The following is a 19,959-nucleotide window of genomic DNA, read 5'->3' as shown; positions in this document are numbered from 1 at the left end:
ACTGTTGTTAAGAAATAATATAATATTTGCTACTAATTTTGAGAATTCTTTTCATAAAAAAATACTACTTTATGAATAAATATAGTATTTTATTTTCAGAGGATCATAAAATGTATAAAATATTTTTTAATATCGAATAGAATGTATACGGTTAGAAAATAACTAATAAATAAATTAAATAGTTTTATTTTATTTTTTACAATTAAAGAACGTGTTTATATAAATGCGTTTTATGGTCAAATATATTGAAGATTAGACCATCGCTTCGTGACGTCAAACTCAATTTTGACAGATATCGTTCAAATTCCACATGATTGTGACTAACAATAAATCGACATGAACAACGAACTAGAAGAGTTTTTTGTTGAAATGCCATGGGGTAAAATAGCAGGTAAATTTTGAAAAATGACCATATTATAATTTCATCACAAGCATTCAATCATTGTTTATTGATTTTAGTATTGTGTCGAGGACAAAAAGATGGAGAACCCGTGGTTATGCTCCATGGAAATCTAGACTCTGCCGGAACATTTTTCCCACTTATTAAATAGTAATATGCCGATTTTGTTAATTGTTCTATTGACTCACTTTACAATACAATTTATTATTTAGCATTCCGAAAAAATTCCGTATTTATATGATTGAACTGCCAGGATGTGGAAAATCTTCTCCATTGCCAAGCGGCCAACCGTTGCATATATTAGATTTCCTACCGGCGATAAAAATGACAATAGACCATTTCAATTTAGATAAATTTACATTCATAGGTCATTCTATGGGCTCACAATTAGGTGAGATTTTTATAAAAAATAATTATTTTATAATAATAATCAAAAACATAATTTACAGGATTGCTATTCAATGCTGTTTATACTGATCACATAGTGAAATTTATTTCCTTGGATCACTTGGCATATCCGCCTATGGAACCCGAGTCATTTAACTTTTGGTATATGATGTCATATGGTAATTTTTACGAACCAAGTAATTATAAAAAATATAACGCCGGACCTGCTAAGAATCCATTATACACGTACGATGAGGTAAATTATAAAAAAAATGTTATTTAAATTATTAAATTGTTATTTTATATATTACATGATGTATCAGGCTTTAAGCAATGTTATAAAAACTAGAAAATTAACTAAAGAAGCAGGAGAATGCGTTTTACAAAGAACTCTTATACCAGCTGAAAATGGATTATTTAGGTATCATACAATAATATAATAATATGTACAAAAGGCAAAATATATAAATAAATATATTTGTAAATAGGTTCTGTTGGGATCAGCGCTATAAAGTAATTGGCATACCTATATTGACAACAGAATTTCAATTAGAACTCTTTGGAAAAATAAACGTGCCACACATGCATATTTTTGCGACAGAATCTGTCAATAAAAGAATTCATGAAGTTAAAACACATCTGCTAGAAAGATATTTAGCAACCAATCCTAATTACAGGTAGTTACAATTTATAATTCTATTAAAAACACTTTATATAACTTGATTTTATTGACTATTTTAGAGTTGTATTAGTTGAAGGATGCCACGATGTTCATATGAACGAACCTAAAGTGATTGGCGGCTATATTGTGCCATTTTTAAACGGCGAATATGGCAGTAGAAATGATAATATAAAGACGGTCAATTTTATTATGAACACCTATAAAAAGAAAGGATCCAAGTTATAGAACAAAAATTAATTTTATCGGCGCAAGAACAAATATTGAATATTTTCAAGTTTTGTAGATCAATACTTTTTTATTATAAAATTAACAAGTTATATAATAACGTTATTGTGTGATCAAATGTTATGCATAAAATGCATATAAAATTAATAGGTAATAATTATAGAATATGTGGTGATAGTTAAAATTGCACACGGTAGATGGGTTTTAGATGCAATCAATGTTATTTATGACAATATATTACTGAATTTTATATTTGTAAATGTTATTAAAATATTATTTTATTTACCACAGTTATTGAATTATTTTTTTATATATTTTTAAATGAACAAAAATGTTATATTATTAAATTGGATGTGGCTAATAAATCTTAATTACTAATATAAACTACTTTTATTTAACCCTTTAGCTACTCTTAGGAACAATGTCTAAATTCTTATCTACCAAGGTTTTATTAACAGAGTCAGCTATTAATACAAATCGCCTTATCATGACAATTGATTTTTATATCTAACAATAGCATTAGTTTATTTTTCTCATGTTTGAAAATATCATCTTGCAAAATTTAATTATTTTTATATTTTCCAATTTTTTGTAATACAATTCCAGAGTTATTTTATACCAAATAATTTACTATCTTGATTGTTTCAATTTGTTTAGAATCCAGGAATACATATTCTCGTATTATTTCTTCTCCAATACACTTTAGTCAAGTTTATCATAATTTGCAAAATATTTCATAAAAAGCTAATCGGAATAGCTGCCCAAATATTAGAATAAAACCGAATATATTCATACATCGAATATTAAGGTTGAAATCTCAATAAGATCAGAAGCTGAATGGCTGCTAAAGCCCGACTAAAGCTGATGGAGCCATAAATTGAATTTGCAACGAAATTTTATCTAAAAAAATAGTTTGTAAATGGCCTTCTCTATGCCTTTTATTTTTAATGGAATTTGTAAAGTGCATTCATTTATGGTATTTTTTTGTCTAATATGACGGTTCACTTTTAGCGAATTCATTCTGTTGATGCCATTTTGTATTAGCTGTAAGTCGCAGGTGCAGCGGATGGGTTATTTAAAGCGCAATCCTCCCCTTTAGGAGCTTTTAATGGACGAAGTTTAAATGCACTATTTTAGTGACTCAGCTATTTGAGTGCTTTTGAACGATATCCTTTGTCGTTGGCGTACTTTTTTGCATGTGTAATTTTTATACATATTCTGAACATAAAAAAGTACAAATCAAAATGGTAATTATTATAAAATCACATACATTTGTGTTCTATGCATATATATTGTTATCAGTCTTCTGATAATATACGGGTAATGATCACAAATTAATACCATCTAGATATTAATTTTTTGGCGAAAGATCATGATTTTGGAGTAATTGAGTGTCGCGAAAATCTAATTTACTATAAACCAAATGACTCAGGACGATTTTTTCAATGAAATCCATATGAAAAAGAGAAAAAAGTATTAAGAAAAACCCATATTTCGTTGACGTTTATTATATAAAATAGCATTAAAGCAGTGTGCAAATAACTACTGATATAATAATTGTAAAGAAATAAAATATGATTATTTAATAAAAATTCGTTAAATCAAATTTATTGCAATAAATTTTATTCAAGCAAATGTGCTTAAAAATGATAAGATTTTTTCTAAAAAATCATTTAAATCTTAAAAACGAGATCTTTTAGGGGAAAAACTAATGTTGCAACTGAAAGCAGTTTCTAAATTTACATTAGAATTGAGTCATTGTATCTTTGTACAAAATTATGGTAGTGATATAATTATCCGGAATTCGATCGCAGGATGAATGAAAAAAAAATTCTAACGCCATTCATTTTTTTAAATGAATATCTAGCTGGTTGTTGATGATTTACAGTAGTGATCAGTCGCAAACTCGTAAAAATTACCATCTACAAATTTTCTTCGTTCGCCTCTGATATTCCACATATAAGCTTTTAGAAATAACAAAAATAATTCTATGCGAAATCTATTTATTATTTAATTTAAATAATAAATGTATACAAAAATTTAAAGTGTATTTACATTTGTAATAAAAATATGTACATTGAAATATCCATCATTTCATGTTATAAATACGTAACAGATTTACATTATATACAAAATATATCTCATAAAAAATAACATTTTCAATAGTTTATATATTTTAATGATTATTGCACATAATTGATACACTATTCCATTAATCCATAAACCTTTAGCACACACACACTAATGTGTAATAATATATTCATATAAAAAATCACTTTTGTGCTTGTTAATATAGTGCACTGTGTTTATAACGGTTAAATCTATAGTTTAAATTGAAGTTTTTAAAAAAAAACGACATATAATAAAATGAGGTCCCTACGCATAATTATAATACTTGATATACCTTGCAAGCAGTAGTATCATATTATATATACAAATAATATTCATTATTAATAAATAGGCAATGATTGAACTTTAGTAAATTTCTTTAAGGCTCTACTATGAATAACCTAAGCGCTAATCTCATTACCGTTGATTAAGCGAAATAGTACAGTGGCCATAAATGCCAATATTTATAATTATTCGCTTGGTTCTGATTCGTTCCTTTTTCATGAGCTTCTATCGTTGAGTTCTCATTCTCTGCAACTGCTTTGTCTTGTTCAACATTCGAACTAGAATCATTATTGTTTCTATCTGATTCGCTCGATTTAATTGATTCTTCCACTTTTGAATCGCTGGATTCGTTAGAAGCGTTTTCTGAACTGATTTGATTCTGGTGTAAAACATTCTCGACCATCAAAGAATCTTGATTTATTTTATTATCATCGGCGCAATCAGTTTTGGCGGTTATATTTATAGATTCTTGTTCCACGTTACTATCTTTGGTATCGTTATCTTCTCCAGTGATTAACAAAAGGAACTCGTCCGTACTACTCAGAGACTATGAAAAAAAATTAGTTAATAAATTAAATATTTATTACGTATATATTATTGAACTAACTTTTTCTTCTACTTCAATAGTTTTAATATTAACATCGTTATCATCTATCAAAGGCATATTTGTGTCATTTAATGGTATGTAAAGCTCTTGTTGAAGTTCCTGTAATATTATAAGAAAATGATATTAAAAATATGGATGAATATAAGAATGTAAATGGTATAGAAAATAACCTGAATGACGGTAAAAATTGACTTTGGTTGTGAATCTCTTTTCGCATTTCTGTACAACGAAGCTGCTTTTCTCATCCGAGCAAGGTAATCGGGCATTCCGTATCCAGCGACCCATGTTTGTAAAGCTGATGGAATATTCGCTCCTGGATCGTCGAAATACGTCAACGTAAACTCTATGCCAGGCTGAAACGATAATTAACAAACAGGTAGATAGTAAATCTTGATATTTTAACTTAATATGTACTACCTTATCTATATTTTCAGATGGCTGAATTACTAAATTACTCCAATATCGCTTCACACGATAAGCATTCGTGCCTTCGGGAGCGTCTGGATGTTCACAAGCTCTCGAAGAAACGACAATCAAGACTTTTTGCTCCTGTTGATTGATATTTCCAATAGGCGCAATTTCTTCTTTCTTATTGTCGTCCTCGCTCAAGTTCCTCTTAGCGATTTCGTACAAGCTTTGCGGCTGTATCTTCTTACCCAATTTCGAATCCATATATGCATACCTCCTCACGTACACGTAATCGCGGTTGGCGAAAAATTTCTAGAAACATTATAAACACAGATGAAACGAACGATTCAGCGTATAATCGATAAAATTGCGATTTACTGACAGGCCACATCATCTCCCAGTGGATTACGCACTGACCTTCGACGATTCCGTTTATGCTCTCTAGCATGCGAACGGACATAGCAGAATTGTCCCAGGACTGCCAGTAATCTGTATCAATGTGCATCGCTAGAAAGTCTTCGGCGGTAACTTCGTTATAGCGACCATACACTGAAAGTATTAATATAATTTGTATAGCAAACACAGTATTAAATGCTTTAAAACTTAGCTAATCAATTTAATTTTATATTCATAAACAGAAGTGAGTCACATGAAAACCTTAAAAGAACAAAAATTCAAAAGACTCCTGTAAGTTGACAATAGTACGAATCGGTTATGCAATTTTGTAGCTTAAAACTGCCACTGCACTTGCAATGTGCACCAAATTGTAGCAGCATTTTTATATTCTTTTCTTTTAAGTGATGGGGTGAAACCCGTTGAAATTCATGTTGCAAGTGAAAGAGTAAACTAGAAGGTACAGAAGAGCGTGAGTTATATAGTATGCTTTTTAATCAAGTAATGACACCAGTCCATTGCAACAGTCACCGAATTGAATTGTGGTTTGTTGGGCAAAATAAAGTTTAAGTACAGTGCTGCGGTAACGAATGGTTATAGAAGTATTGGTTGCAGTGATTCATGTTTATGGTTTTTCAAAGCCTCATCAATGGGTGTTCTAATATGACGATTTCTCTCGAGAGTTTGCTAGTGAACAGGAATGTCATTTCAGATGTTTCTAAGGGGCCAAAAGTAAGCCAGTCAGTGATAATTAGCAATAAATCTATTTTGTTTTCAAATTTGTGAAAAATATTATTTATTGGAAGTAAAAAAAACTACATAAACAATTAAAATTATATTTGTAAAAACCTTTATATGCATACAATCCTTCTCCGGGTGTTTCTTCTTTCCTCCATATTATGATGTCATCCTTTTCTAGGAACGGGTGCCAGCCTGAATTGGAATCAGGAACAGCTTTATTTTCAGGACAGCTAAAAACCAATCAAACATTTCTGTAAAATAAATTAACATTTGTAACAAATAATCTTACATAGTAATATCTTATAAATCTAAAATAATACATTGATTGATTGATATAAAATAGTACTCATGTCAAATCACTAACCTACAATATTCTTTGCCTTTTAAAGCTTTGTCGATAATCAATCTTTTTTTACAAACACTGCATAATATGGTAGCCAATTTCAACGATTCCAATTCAGTCATTTCGTCAGTAAGTTCCTGAAATATGTTTTGTGAGATATGGTGATATGTTCGATATCTGAAATATGGATTTTAAAATACCTCTAAGACGTGATCTTCGATGTTACATTTTTTCCATTCGAAATTATTGGAGGAGTTCTGATCCTTGGAAGCGTTATATATACCCGTGGCAGATAGAATAGTCGCTTTCCGACCGTGTTTGTCCAACACGTTCTTCAACTTCTTCAAAATAAACTGAGAAGCATAATCTCTTCTGTAATAATTGAATCCGTTCTCGACTTGTTTCTTTATGCGTTGACTCCATCGCGCGTACCGCAAAGAGCTCCTCAGTTGAGAGGAGAATCTGTTAGCGGTGAAATCCCACATGAATCTAATTAATGAAAAAAATTAATCACATAAATGCGTCTAATTCAAATACATTATCGTTAAATGTCACCGTTCAATTGTAACAACTTCGCAAACGACGACGTTCGTTTATTGCGCATCACATACACCAGGAAATGAAAATGCAGTTGCGAAATTTTCCATAGGTGTAGTTATCTAATGAATTTGTTGATCAAATGTCACTACAGCGTTGACGATCAGTGACGTGAGGCGAAAGAAACGAACTGCGTGGTGGCTTTTGCGAATCGGTTTTTAAGTTTATTCGAATATTTTCGAGCGATTTAGTTAAACTCACTTGTGTATCATGAGATAGCTGAGGCAGTGGCCGCAGATCAAAATTTAACCTATCCAGTTCAGTGTTGCCAGTTACGAATATTTACTCGTGAACAATGTCATGTACGCATGAAAATCTCTTCTAAAAATAGAATATAAAAAACAAAGTCTGTTCTTTGTTCAAAATCTTATTATAAAGCGCAGGTGTAAAAAAAGTTACAATGACACCAAAATATAAATAAAATATAATGCATACGCACAATTATCGTTAACTGAACAGGACCATTGTGAAATTGTGTTATGAATAAAATTAGGTAAAAACTACTTGAATATTTTCATTTTATAGATTATTCACATTAAGTCAATAAAATTTAGTTAGTAACTGTAGAGGCTCCTAAATTATTCGTTCATAGCCCCGGTTGAGTATTGGAACACGTCGACTGGTTTCTTCTGAGATACTTATTCAAAAACGTGTGTACTTGTAATCAAGTATTTATTCCGTAACTCTTTAATCTACGAAGAATTTCCTACACTGAAATCGTGCGCAAAGTTCATGATTTGCGATTGCCATCGGAACTATACTACGGATTGTGAAAAATTATTGGTCCTAGAACCACAAAATTCTGAAAATTCCTAAATTCGATCGTTAAAGCTAAAGCCATTCTTCATAACAAAGACGAGCATCTTGGAAGATTTATCACAGACATCGTGTATGTGTAGAGAGAACCTCCACTTGCTCTCAAAAATGATTCCGAGATCTTTAGTGGAAGTTTCTCTAGTCAAAATGTTCCCACCGAGATCGTTGGAATAAACTGATGGCGAACGGGATAGATAAAATGACACAGTATGTCACTTTTTGACACTAAAGGGCAGACGGTTAACGGACGCTTATCTTCATAGAGAGTCTAAGTCACTCTGTAGAGAGAAAGAGTCCGAAACAGATCGAATGCATTTATACAATTTTAAGTCACCTGCGTACAAAAGAAAACTTGAAGTTGTAACTGCCGTATGTATGTCAATAATAAAAAGCATGAAGAGCAGAGGGCCCAGATTGGACTTTTGTGGAACCCCCGAAGGGGTGAAATATTCATTCGACAATTGGCCGCCATCAGGTCACGATGGGCTAAATTTTAATAATAAAAAATTCATGAGATCGGCATATTCCAACCGTTTCGTAAAATCAATCGAAGTCGACTGACTGTCAAACCGAAAAACATTTACGAACGCCATAAAACAACATGCGAAACGGACGTCAACAGTCACGTAAATAAACGACGGATAGAACAACCTTAAAACCAATAAATCAAAAGTAAATAAATAACACAATAACTCGTCAATTGATTTGCGCGCAAGAACACTCATAATTATACAAATAATATCCTTATTTACAACTAGTGATTAATTATATATGAGCTAAATTTAAAACGAGCGTGGAGACCAGAGAAATTTTAAAATATCTTTATTGTGCAACTATATAAATATGCTTTTACAAGAATCACCGTTTTTGCACCAGCGGATTGCAAAATATATTAAATTCTCCTACAACTTAATTGTTAGAAATCAACCCGCACATGATTTGAATGCTACTTATGCGCGTTTTTCACGCTGCGTAGACTTTGCCACTTCTGAGCCGACTTAACCTTACAACAATTTTTTATGACATTATACGACCGTCTGCAACGCTCGATAACCGCAACAACGAGATTTGCTACCACTCATCCGTACACTATTTAGTAAATGCTAACATTTTTGCTCAATGTAAATAAATTCACAAATTTCTAAGATAAAAACGACACATTGTTAAAAGTGTCCTATTTAGCCGACAGTCCCTATATAAACGAGTATGGTATGTGAGCTATGTAATTTTATATTTTTGCTTTATCGCAAATTTTATCTAAATAATAATTAAATAACACATACCAAAATAATAATATAAATAATAACAAACATACCGTAAGGTCGAAATGTCAATTTTCATCATAGGTCATGTTTATCAGAGATACTACCGCAAGCACTAGAGAGACTATTATGAGACGTTCGTTTATGCGAATGCGTTTATATTATAAAATCGATAAAAAGCAAAATATATTACAAAAACCATAAATAATTGATAAAAAATGGAACGAGAAAAACATATTTTCATTAATATTATTAGCTTACCCAGATACCCTCATTTTATTTAAATGATATGAAGCGGCAGTCGAATTTTTATAAATAAAGAAAATGCGCTATTATAAAAAACCGGCCCCAGCTGCAGTGACACCTATTGATTATATATTTAAATTGCACACAATAATTAATAATATAGATGTCACCGATTTGGAGTAGTCTTTGATAAAATAAGTCATTCAATTTAAATAAACAAAAAAGAGTACTACGTTCTCTGGAGTGACTCAATGATCAAATCTTGGTACACTGATATTAGTTCCAATTTAAAATCCATAAATTATTTCCTCTGACTTTACTTTCACGCGCCCATGATATACCGCTTTATCAAAGAATTTCGCAAAAGAAAGATGTGTGAGTATATCGTACAATAAGTAGATCACCTTTTCTTTCACATGGATTCGCTTGTACGTGTGCGAGCGAGATGCATAAGTGCGTGTGCGAGTGAAATGCATAAGAGCGTGTGTGAGATGCATAAGTGCGTGTGACAGAGCGGGAGAGCTAGGGCAAATTGCCTCACGCTCTGACTCGCTTTGACAGACGCAACAGACGGCGTTTCAATCGTGCGTAAGTATTTGTTTGCCTATCATCGGGAAAGTTAGATCAAATGGCAAAATATTCCTGCGCTTTTCATTTTTTTTCGAGGTATATTTAATATTTTTACTTCGTTAAATAGTTTTAATATAAACCAACTTTAGTTTAAATTAAATTTATAGCAATAGCCGAAAGATATAATGATTCCGATGAATCGGACCTCGAATTTGAAGGTGTAGAATTTTTCTCGGATAACCAAACTTTTTATATATCATGTTTGGTTTTCTAATAACATGTGCTAGACGTCTTATGTTTAAAAAATACTTCACACGGTCTTTTGCTCGGTACAAAAGTTTTTAGTACAGATAGTAAAGGCAGCAAAAGCAAACGACCACTGGTGATTAATTTTTATAAAAGAACAAAAGGCGAAGTTGATTTAGGAGACAAAATGACATGTGAATATTCTTGCGTACGAGCGACAAGGCGGCGTTCATTCATCATATTTATGGAGCTCATTGTTATTATGGCTTTCAATGCCTTTAAGATAATTTTCCAAAAATATGTGAGTGTCGAATCAACAATCGATGCTGTCGAAAGTATTATATACGCCTCCTATCGGTAGATTTAGTAAAAAAATCTGTAATTAAACGACTGGAGAACGTTTATTTGCATAAACCGCCAAAGTCAGCGATAGAATTATTCGTGTAGACTTTTGCCCCCGAAGATCTACCTATAATAACAGTATCATGTTTTGTTTGTTACAAAACTGTATTAAAGTAATAAAATGCTCGAATTGCTAGAAATTTAGAATTTTTTAAATTTATTATTTTGTAGTTTTATGCTTATATGTGTATGTTTTATTTAAAGTAATTTAGGTTTAATTTTTATAGATATGTTTTTTATTATCTATTTTTTAATATTATTATTTGAAAAGAAAAAATGACAAAAAATATATAATGTGTTTTATTGCGAACGTTTGAGAAGCCGCGCGTGCTTGACTTCATCGAGTCTGAGTAGAAAATGCGTTTGTGTGTGTGCATAAACAATGATAAAAAGGCACAGCATGGTCTCGTTCTACGCCCGATTAAAAATATTTCAGTCTCTCGACAGTTAATTAAAATATACATGAAAAAAGTATTACCTTTGTCCTTTACAGGATATTAAAACCAATTTTACTAACCGAGAGAACAAATTAAAAACAATCGATTGAACGTTTTCACACCTGCACTATTTCAAGTTTCAAAACAAAATAAATACTAAAACTGGCTGAACACAAAATATATTATACACATATTTTTTATTGTTAACAATGCACAAAACTAAACGATAACAATACTGTTCTTGTGACTGTAAACAACAGTAATTAATTAAAAACATTGATCATATTTATCTGACATTAACTCTTAATTTTCATGTATGTGCATCGTAAGCGAAACAATACTTTTTCGACAAAATCTGAAGTGAAATACTTTTGATAAAATTTATTGTCAGTTCTCTGTTGGAATTATTTTATTAAATTTGACTATTACTATTTTAATATTTCATGCATTAAGTCTTTCGTTTCCATATTTAAAAAAAAATAAAAGCTCGAAGCCTTTTTAAACAAAATTGAAAAAGGTACAATGTCTGACACTTTTGCGCCATCTTAGAGAATTGTATTTGTTTTTTTCTAAAGAAAAAATAAAAAGACGTGCTCTTTCTCTAGAATTAGTGCTTTAAGCAATTTGAGTGATTCGTACGCTTAGCGCGACTGACCGCTGCCCCTCCCCTTCCGTACATTCACCTTTTCTTTAGTCTCCTTGAGTTGATTTGTGATGCTGAAGACTATCAACAGTTTTGCACTGGAGACTATCAACAGTCACTCGTGACAGCCCAGATAAGAGGTCGTGTCTAGTCAGCGCAGTGTTCTGAAGCAAAAGCCGGTCTAGATATGGGTCGTAGTTGCTAATGGGTCGTAACTCCCGACTGCTCAAAGTCTTTTCTATACTCTCTAATAGAACACATTCGTTTCGCTCTATTTCGATAATTGTTGTAAAATGATTAAGTATGTAAAAATAGTATTTTGAACATTGATTTTAGCTAGTGGTGTAATAAATATTTGTAAAAATAGCGTCGTTTTTAATAGCTCTTAGGTTAGCCTTCTGCGGTTAGCGCTTTATCGAGCGAGGCGAAGCTCGCGTCGATTCGTGGCCATTTTACGGGCGGCGCGGTCGGCGGCGGTCGCTGCGGAGGAGCCATGTCCAACGAGGAGACCTCGGCCGACCGCAATGTCGAGATATGGAAGATCAAGAAGCTCATCAAGAGCTTGGAGATGGCCCGCGGGTGAGTACGCCTCGATTCCGTTCGCGCCTCGACGGCCACGTGCGATCCGACAGCTTTCTCTTTCTGGCGCACTGGAAGCACTGGACGCCCTTGTCGCGTGTCATTACAATACGCCGATACTGTCCGGCGTCGTCGGACCTGACGATGAGCCTTCTCGCCTCGGAACCTTCCCAGTCCATAAAATAATTTCAAATTTGAGAACCGCTGTCACAATGTGTCGTCCGATAAAATTAAAAAATCCACTTAAAAATCCAATCTTATTAAACGTATGAGTCATTTTACTGCATTGATATGTTTGGCCCTAAGTGTGCGAAATTGAGCCATTTATTTTAACACTAGTACTTCGAGATGCTAATATTCGTTTGTTTCAATTTGACATTTAAGGTTGACGACCCCGATAATGGAATTATCTATAAAAATATTCCCAAACTCTTGTTCGGCAACATTTCAATTTATAAGCCTTGATTTGATCAAATGTAAACCAAATATCCATGAATGTTCTCAGCGTTATTATTAAATGATTTTGCAATTCCAGTTTCGCAATATATTATTTAAGTGCTAATGAGAGTAGTTTACGTTTGATCGATTACCTTACGAATATCGCAACAGTTTAATCCAAATTTCAAAACGCTAAAAAATAAATATTATAAAAAACAACTGGTTTGCAACTCGACTACAAGCATCTAAAATGTATTTTATAAGTTATTTTTGTACTATAACATTTTTCATCTTGAACCATCGGTTACTTATGTTTTAGTTCTAGTTGAAGGATAATTTTTTCATTTCGGTCTTTGTTCAGTTCTGGTTGTTTTAAAAAAAATTCTCTACCATAATCTACAACATTTTATTCTTTCTCTTATAATAAGCATAGTAAATACATGAATTGATACAATAATATAATAACATAATTTATTAAACGATACAAATTCGTAGTTACCGCTAATTATTAAAATATCTTTCAGTGTATTTTCATTTAAACTATTTCAACACTAACTTGTGTTGCTGGAACTCCTAAAACCACCATTGCAATTTTGTATAAATAAGAATATGTATTTTTTATTTTCCCCCCAAATTTCTAAAATATGTTCTTTTTTTATCTAATCTTTATACATGGTTAAAGTTATTCAATATGAATTTAATGTCCACATCTGTAGAAATAAGTAATCTATGTGTCTATTGCCTATTCTTTACTTCCTAAAAATCTTTTCTTTTTTTTTTAATAACGTCCTTTTCTGATTTTCGATTCAGTTCTGGCTCGAAGCCCTTATTTATATTTTAATCTATAATCGCAAGTGTCAAATTCAAAGGCTGAATGACTGATTTCTTAATTGTATTGTAATAAGTTCGGAAATATTGAAATAACGGCTCATATTTTTTTGGATAAGAATTTATATTAAATGGTAAGAATTATTTTGCCCGATAGTCAAAATCATTTTTTTTCGGTCAGTATTTATAAAGAATAGACAGTATTTATGTTATATGATCTGTATTTTAACCTTACGGTCAGTTTTATGTTGACAGATGGTCAGAATAATAATAGAAGGTCATTATCAAGGTATTTTAGGGCCAACTTGTTTGGTTGGGCTTGCAACATTGTCTCTCCGATACTGCTCTCTCGTTATTCCTGTTTTGTTGTCCTACATACAATTAAATCGATTCGCTGAGAGTTATTTATGGGGTGTTCAACAATTCAGGTGCGAGCGAGATATTTTATAAGATATTTCTAAAATAAATAATTGATAAATGTTATAAAAAAAAAATTAATTCACTTGATCATCCAATATTTTTATTCTGACCCTGAATAATATAATTACGACTAGGCTGTTAATATAATTCTGATGCCTTAAAAAAATTGATTCAATATATTTTTTCCTCTTTTTTTTAGAAATGGCACATCTATGATATCACTTATCATTCCTCCAAAAGATCAAATATCCAGAGTCTCCAAGATGTTGGCCGACGAGTTTGGCACAGCTTCAAATATCAAATCTCGCGTTAATCGATTGTCCGTACTCGGAGCCATCACGTCCGTCCAGCACAGGCTCAAACTTTATACGAAAGGTGATTACAGTCATCTCCGCGCGAATGCGACGATAGATTCGGATGCGTGTGTTTTTAACATGGAAATTTTCGGCTTTGTTTCATATCGAAGATGTCCGCGTCGTATATGATAATAATAACGATAATAATTTGCAGTGCCTCCTAATGGACTAGTTATTTATTGCGGTACCATTGTTACCGAAGAAGGCAAGGAAAAGAAAGTCAACATTGACTTCGAACCGTTCAAGCCGATAAACACTTCGCTTTACTTGTGCGACAACAAATTCCACACTGAAGCGCTGACCGCCCTGCTCGCCGACGACAACAAGTTCGGGTTCATCGTGATGGACGGTAACGGCGCTCTGTTCGGAACGTTGCAAGGAAACACTCGCGAGGTGAGTCGATTTAATTTCATCGATCATTGATATATTTTTACCATACTTACATTGTTGTTCGTCTTCAGGTGCTGCATAAATTTACTGTAGATTTACCGAAGAAGCACGGAAGAGGAGGACAGTCCGCTTTACGTTTCGCCCGGTTGCGAATGGAAAAGAGACATAACTACGTGCGGAAGGTCGCCGAAGTGACCACGCAGCTGTTCATCGTTCAGGATAAGCCTAACGTGTGCGGCCTCATTCTCGCCGGTTCGGCCGACTTCAAAACTGAGCTTTCCCAATCTGACATGTTCGACCCCGTAAGCCTTTTTTTAGCTATCGTTTTATTCGCATTGTCATACGCATATTAATAAAATTTTCGCCTTTCCAGCGGTTGCAAGCTAAAATAATTAAGCTCGTTGACGTGTCTTACGGCGGAGAGAACGGTTTTAATCAAGCAATCGAATTAGCCGCCGAATCGTTACAGAATGTTAAATTTATACAAGAAAAGAAACTCATAGGAAGATACTTTGATGAAATATCGCAGGTCGGTTGATTTTCAATTTTACCTAATGACTATATTAACCTTTTAAAAATTCGTCAATTTATATTTTTATAGGACACTGGAAAGTATTGCTTCGGTGTTGAAGATACGCTAAGAGCGCTCGAGCTTGGTTCGGTCGAAACTTTAATATGTTGGGAAAATTTAGACATTCAGAGGCAAGTATTATTGATGTTTCAAATTTATATTTCACTGAAGGTCACGTCATGTATGAGCTTCTAAAAGAAAAGGGTTAATTGGTTCATTCATAGTAAAATAGAATTTTTAACAAAAAAGCTCCAATAAATTTTTGTTAACGCTTAACTGTGGGCCGAATAGTTTCTACCTGTTGCGTTCGCTGATTAGAATCTACCTTTTTTGACAAAGCTTCTTGTGCTTTCAACACGATTTTTTCCCCTTGAATAGAAATCACATCTGGAGATCGTAAAATGACACCCAATTTTTATTGAACTGGCAGCCATAATTATGTAATAAATTTAAATGAACACATTAGTTGTTCTACTAACTCACTGATGACATAAATTTGAGATGCTATTAAATTTATTATTAAACATTATTATTTTTTTAAATTAAAATATAATACATTTTAGTTTTCAATTTGATTACACGTGATCTACGGATTAAAAACCATGAATAAAATAATTAAAACCAATTAAAAATTTGTCTTATCTTATTTATTTTTAACTTTTTGTTGCACGTTGTTCTCGCGAAAGTGCAGTTGTCATGCAGCAGGCGACAAGAAACGACGTTGGTATTTGCAATAAGCTTGTATGTAGGAATTAAAAAAATTGGTCCAGATAACACTATTGTACTTGTGTATTTTACTTAAAGTTGCAATATAATGTATTAAAAATATATATTATTTTCAGATACGTGCTAAAATCTCATGCGACAAGCATGGAAACTGTGCTACATCTAACTCCAGAACAAGAAAAAGATAAATCACATTTTACTGATAAAGAGGTGTGTAATCATAGTTGATTATATTGTGTTTTTTTATGTGTATCGTTACTACATTGCTTATTTATTCAACTACAGAGTGGAGTCGAATTAGAATTGGTTGAATGTCAACCGTTGCTCGAGTGGCTAGCTAATAATTACAAGGCTTTCGGCACAACGTTAGAAATCATCTCCGACAAGAGTCAAGAGGGCAGTCAATTTGTCCGAGGCTTTGGAGGAATCGGCGGTGAGTACATTGTCGATAAATTTATCAGCAATTTACTTTTCTTGTGAACTTACTAACGATATCTTTTTTTCTGTATTTTTAATGCTGCGCTGGACTCGGGATTTCTTACTAAATAATAATAATAAATAAATACTCTTAATTATAATAATAGGAATATTGCGTTATAAAGTCGATTTCCAATCTTTGCAACTAGACGAACCCCTCGACGATGTCGATCTCGACGATTATTAAATGCGTTTGCTGGAATGGTTTTCATGAGAGTGTTTTTTATCGGAGATTGGACTATTTTCATTGATTTAATTATTATTAATTAATATATTGTGCAAGTGATATGTAACGATTTTATAAAGAATAAAAAAGAGCTTTTTTCCTTTTTATATTGGTCAATTTTCGATTTAGTTTTAAATCTTTCATCTCATTCATTATTTGACTATATTTTTTTAATTTTTAAACTTATTAAATCTATCCAATAAAACTAAAACATTTTCAACCCTTATGGCCTTTTTAGTTAATTTTTCTAACGAATAATGCTTTCTTATTCTCTTTCACATTTTCCCATTTCAATTATTTAACACAAACTATCGAATGCACACAAACATAAACACACAATAAAATGTGGCTTATAAGAATGTACCGTATTGTGGAGTATCTTTGATTTTGGACTCAAGTTAGTCCACTTGACGGTATGTATATTTTTAAGTGCTGTTTCTTTACTTTACTTATGATGATAAGTTAATGTAATTTTTATATTGTGTCGTGTTGAATTTAAGCTAATATTATTATTAATAAAGATTATGATTGATTTCAAAAATATTCAGTATTTGCTACTTTTTAAATTTATATTATTTTTAGTAATTAATGAATAACTTATTTTTTAAATATGAATTAATTTTTTATCTTAATGGTCCTGTAATGCACTGCCGTTTAAAAAATAGTCACAGTAACATATAACACTACATACATATACACAGAATTAATATTAATAAAATAATAGTGTGCCTCTGTCGAATCAGTTTTTGTACGTCAGAATAAATATTTATAATATTTAAGGCAACGATTGTGCCTTAATGATTTTTTTCTTACAATATATTTTAACATACATGTACTGCCCATACGAGTGCCGTGTAGAATCAAAAGTTTAATAAAAAGTGGACCATCACAAAGGTATTTTATTTATTGTAATGTTATATAGTAGATTTTTAGTTGTTTTTTTTTTTATTAAATGATTTTACCTTACTTTATCATAATCCCATTTTTTGTGTAATAATTTGCTGTGAAATATTAATCTATTCAATCTAATTGCAGGTCTACTACGCTACAAAGTCGACTTTCAATCGATGCAACTTGACGAAGAAGACATTTACGACACGTACGACATTGATGAGTATTAACTTACTATCCGTTCCGGCCAGCCTTGATTTATATACTTTTCGATAATTTCCATTGATAGTAAACGATTGGTCTTTGAAATTAACTAGATCGTTAGTTATTTTTATTAACAGTACCATCAGTTTCGATCATTGTATAACATTTTTTGCACATGTTGATTGTTATCAATTTTTTGAACATTTATTTAATATACTGCGGTATTACGACCAAACGAAAAGCTTTTTAGGACCAATTTTAAAATATAAATTTAACAGTTATGATTGGAAATTAATTTAATTTTTTTTAGTTCAATGTTTAAAAAAATATATATATATAAATAGAGTCGATCTCTAATTATATTGGACAGTTTTCAATAGTCATCTGTTGTAATTAACATTGATGCGGCTTATTGATACTTTTCATTTTATCAAAATAAAATATTTAAATACAATTTAAGTTTGTGTTTTTATTATTTTTTGCTCTTATTCGTTTTATTCTCATATAATATCGTTTGAAATAAATATATTTAAAAAGAACCTTTGAATGATTATATGACTATTCGACAGATGAGGCCAAAGCTTACTAATATAAAAGGTACTATATTCCACAACGACCAGACCATATGATTATATTGAAACTTTGTTTAGCTTTGCAGAATTGTCTTAATGGATTAATTTCTACAAATTTTTAACCGACAACCAAAAAAAATAATTCACATTTGCATATTCAGTATGTAATAAATTTTGTTATGCAGGGAGCTATCAAAAAAGTATAAAATAGAATCCCATCCAGTTACCACTGCCAATTTTAAAGCACTAACTGTGGTAAAATGTTCTTTATAATTGTGAATTGTAACATTACTTTATAATAGTTTTATAAGAAACAACATCCTTTTTTCTTATAATAAATTCTCGATTTTTATCAAGAGATTCGAACTTCTCCAAAGATTATCATCTTTAATTATTTTGACAATATTGTTTTTTTCTTACTGACGAATCTTGAATATACTCAGTCGCAAAAATATTTGCGTTGCTTCTTTTTCTTTGAACCCATCAGACTTTCCAATCAATGAATGAATTCCTTATTCTAAAAATATTTTGGAAACAATTCTCTCGATTTATTGCCCTCTTTACCATTATCGCTTTGTACATATTCTTCCAAGCTTAACAATCTGACTTCTTCTTTTCTTATAAATGTATTCCTTTTACTACCTTCGTGATTTTCGCAGTCTATCTCTGTTAACGTACTCTTTTCTCAAAAAAAAAGCGCGCATCGCCAATATTACCACCTTAACATTTTTCAAATGTTATGATGCATGAAGAACACAGAATCTCTTGATTGGAATATCTAAAGCACTGCGACAATTTTTCTAGCTAAACCTATACAATAATTGAAAATGTTATGATCCTGATTCAAGGATAGGTTTCAAAAAACCTCGCCTTAAAGCATAAACTTCGTTGCCTATAAAGGTAGTCCATTTTCTTCAGGTTTAGGAAATTTTAACTGTCTTGATTGTAGTAGTTAACCAAACCTCAAAACATTTAATGCACCATCGTATGGAATTCGTCCACGAAAGCATCAATATCAGCTATTGTAAATTTAAGATTAGCGTTAGCGAAAACGACCGTCAGAGCAACGCTATTGTATCCTCTATAGTTATAGTAATCCGATCCTCTTCTCTATATTGTTATATGGTTATGCTTTCCGTAGACAGCGCCCAAAAAATGTGAATAAACATTTATTTTCGAATCCCTCGGCAATAACTTTCCATTCTTCTTCAGACTTTAGAAAATACAAAAAGATAGTCACTAATTCATAGAATGCATTAAAATTTTAATAAATTTCATAAAAAGTCAGGAAATGTGTCAATTATCAACTAAAAAAAATGTTGAAGATATAATTGTGATTTTTTTATATGTTTATAGTCATTCTCTGCTGCATCTTTATTCACCTTCAGAATTGAATTTAAAAAAGTAAAACGTGATAAAAAGAGGGGAAAAGGAAAAAAATGTTTTTGACAGTCATTGAATAAAAATTAGTTGATAAAGAAT

The 19,959-nt window shown here is 31.6% G+C and overlaps 3 protein-coding genes across 18 annotated transcripts; 2 read left to right on the top strand and 1 right to left on the bottom strand.

The window, feature by feature from the left end:
* Positions 1–322: 322 nt before the first annotated feature.
* Positions 323–2,072, top strand: LOC148238051 (serine hydrolase-like protein). Of its 2 annotated transcripts, none has more exons than XM_088181285.1 (7): positions 323–391; positions 460–550; positions 613–767; positions 850–1,043; positions 1,111–1,208; positions 1,276–1,464; positions 1,529–2,072. In XM_088181285.1, exons 1-7 carry the CDS (start codon positions 337–339, stop codon positions 1,692–1,694), a joined length of 948 nt encoding a protein of 315 aa, XP_088037411.1. In that variant the 5' UTR covers positions 323–336; the 3' UTR covers positions 1,695–2,072. The 2 variants fall into 2 exon arrangements, with proteins under 2 accessions (XP_088037411.1, XP_088037410.1); XM_088181284.1 differs by having other exon boundaries at positions 613–791.
* Positions 2,073–3,680: 1,608 nt separating this feature from the next.
* LOC148238050 (uncharacterized) lies at positions 3,681–9,386 on the bottom strand. Of its 12 annotated transcripts, none has more exons than XM_088181260.1 (10): positions 9,309–9,386; positions 7,136–7,498; positions 6,781–7,069; positions 6,602–6,717; positions 6,346–6,467; positions 5,486–5,652; positions 5,113–5,415; positions 4,866–5,048; positions 4,696–4,794; positions 3,681–4,635 (listed from the first exon to the last, which is right to left on the bottom strand). In XM_088181260.1, exons 3-10 carry the CDS (start codon positions 7,063–7,065, stop codon positions 4,231–4,233), a joined length of 1,680 nt encoding a protein of 559 aa, XP_088037386.1. In that variant the 5' UTR covers positions 7,066–7,069; positions 7,136–7,498; positions 9,309–9,386; the 3' UTR covers positions 3,681–4,230. The 12 variants fall into 12 exon arrangements, with proteins under 12 accessions (XP_088037386.1, XP_088037381.1, XP_088037385.1 ...); XM_088181255.1 differs by having other exon boundaries at positions 7,379–7,498; XM_088181259.1 differs by lacking the exon at positions 9,309–9,386 and adding an exon at positions 7,617–9,056.
* Positions 9,387–12,248: 2,862 nt separating this feature from the next.
* eRF1 (eukaryotic release factor 1) lies at positions 12,249–18,364 on the top strand. 4 transcript variants are annotated; one of them, XM_088181709.1, is made up of 9 exons: positions 12,249–12,378; positions 14,264–14,439; positions 14,575–14,813; positions 14,882–15,112; positions 15,184–15,339; positions 15,412–15,512; positions 16,224–16,317; positions 16,393–16,540; positions 17,846–18,364. In XM_088181709.1, exons 1-9 carry the CDS (start codon positions 12,293–12,295, stop codon positions 17,929–17,931), a joined length of 1,317 nt encoding a protein of 438 aa, XP_088037835.1. In that variant the 5' UTR covers positions 12,249–12,292; the 3' UTR covers positions 17,932–18,364. The 4 variants fall into 4 exon arrangements, with proteins under 4 accessions (XP_088037835.1, XP_088037836.1, XP_088037837.1 ...); XM_088181710.1 differs by having other exon boundaries at positions 16,692–18,364; XM_088181711.1 differs by having other exon boundaries at positions 14,531–14,813.
* The last annotated feature ends 1,595 nt before the right edge of the window (positions 18,365–19,959 follow it).

The sequence above is a fragment of the Plectrocnemia conspersa genome, unplaced genomic scaffold, assembly GCF_051122295.1.
Source record: "Plectrocnemia conspersa isolate PC_06_02 unplaced genomic scaffold, ASM5112229v1 ptg000002l, whole genome shotgun sequence".
Taxonomy (NCBI): Eukaryota; Metazoa; Arthropoda; class Insecta; order Trichoptera; family Polycentropodidae; genus Plectrocnemia; species Plectrocnemia conspersa.
This window is presented reverse-complemented; position numbering and strand designations above follow the sequence as displayed.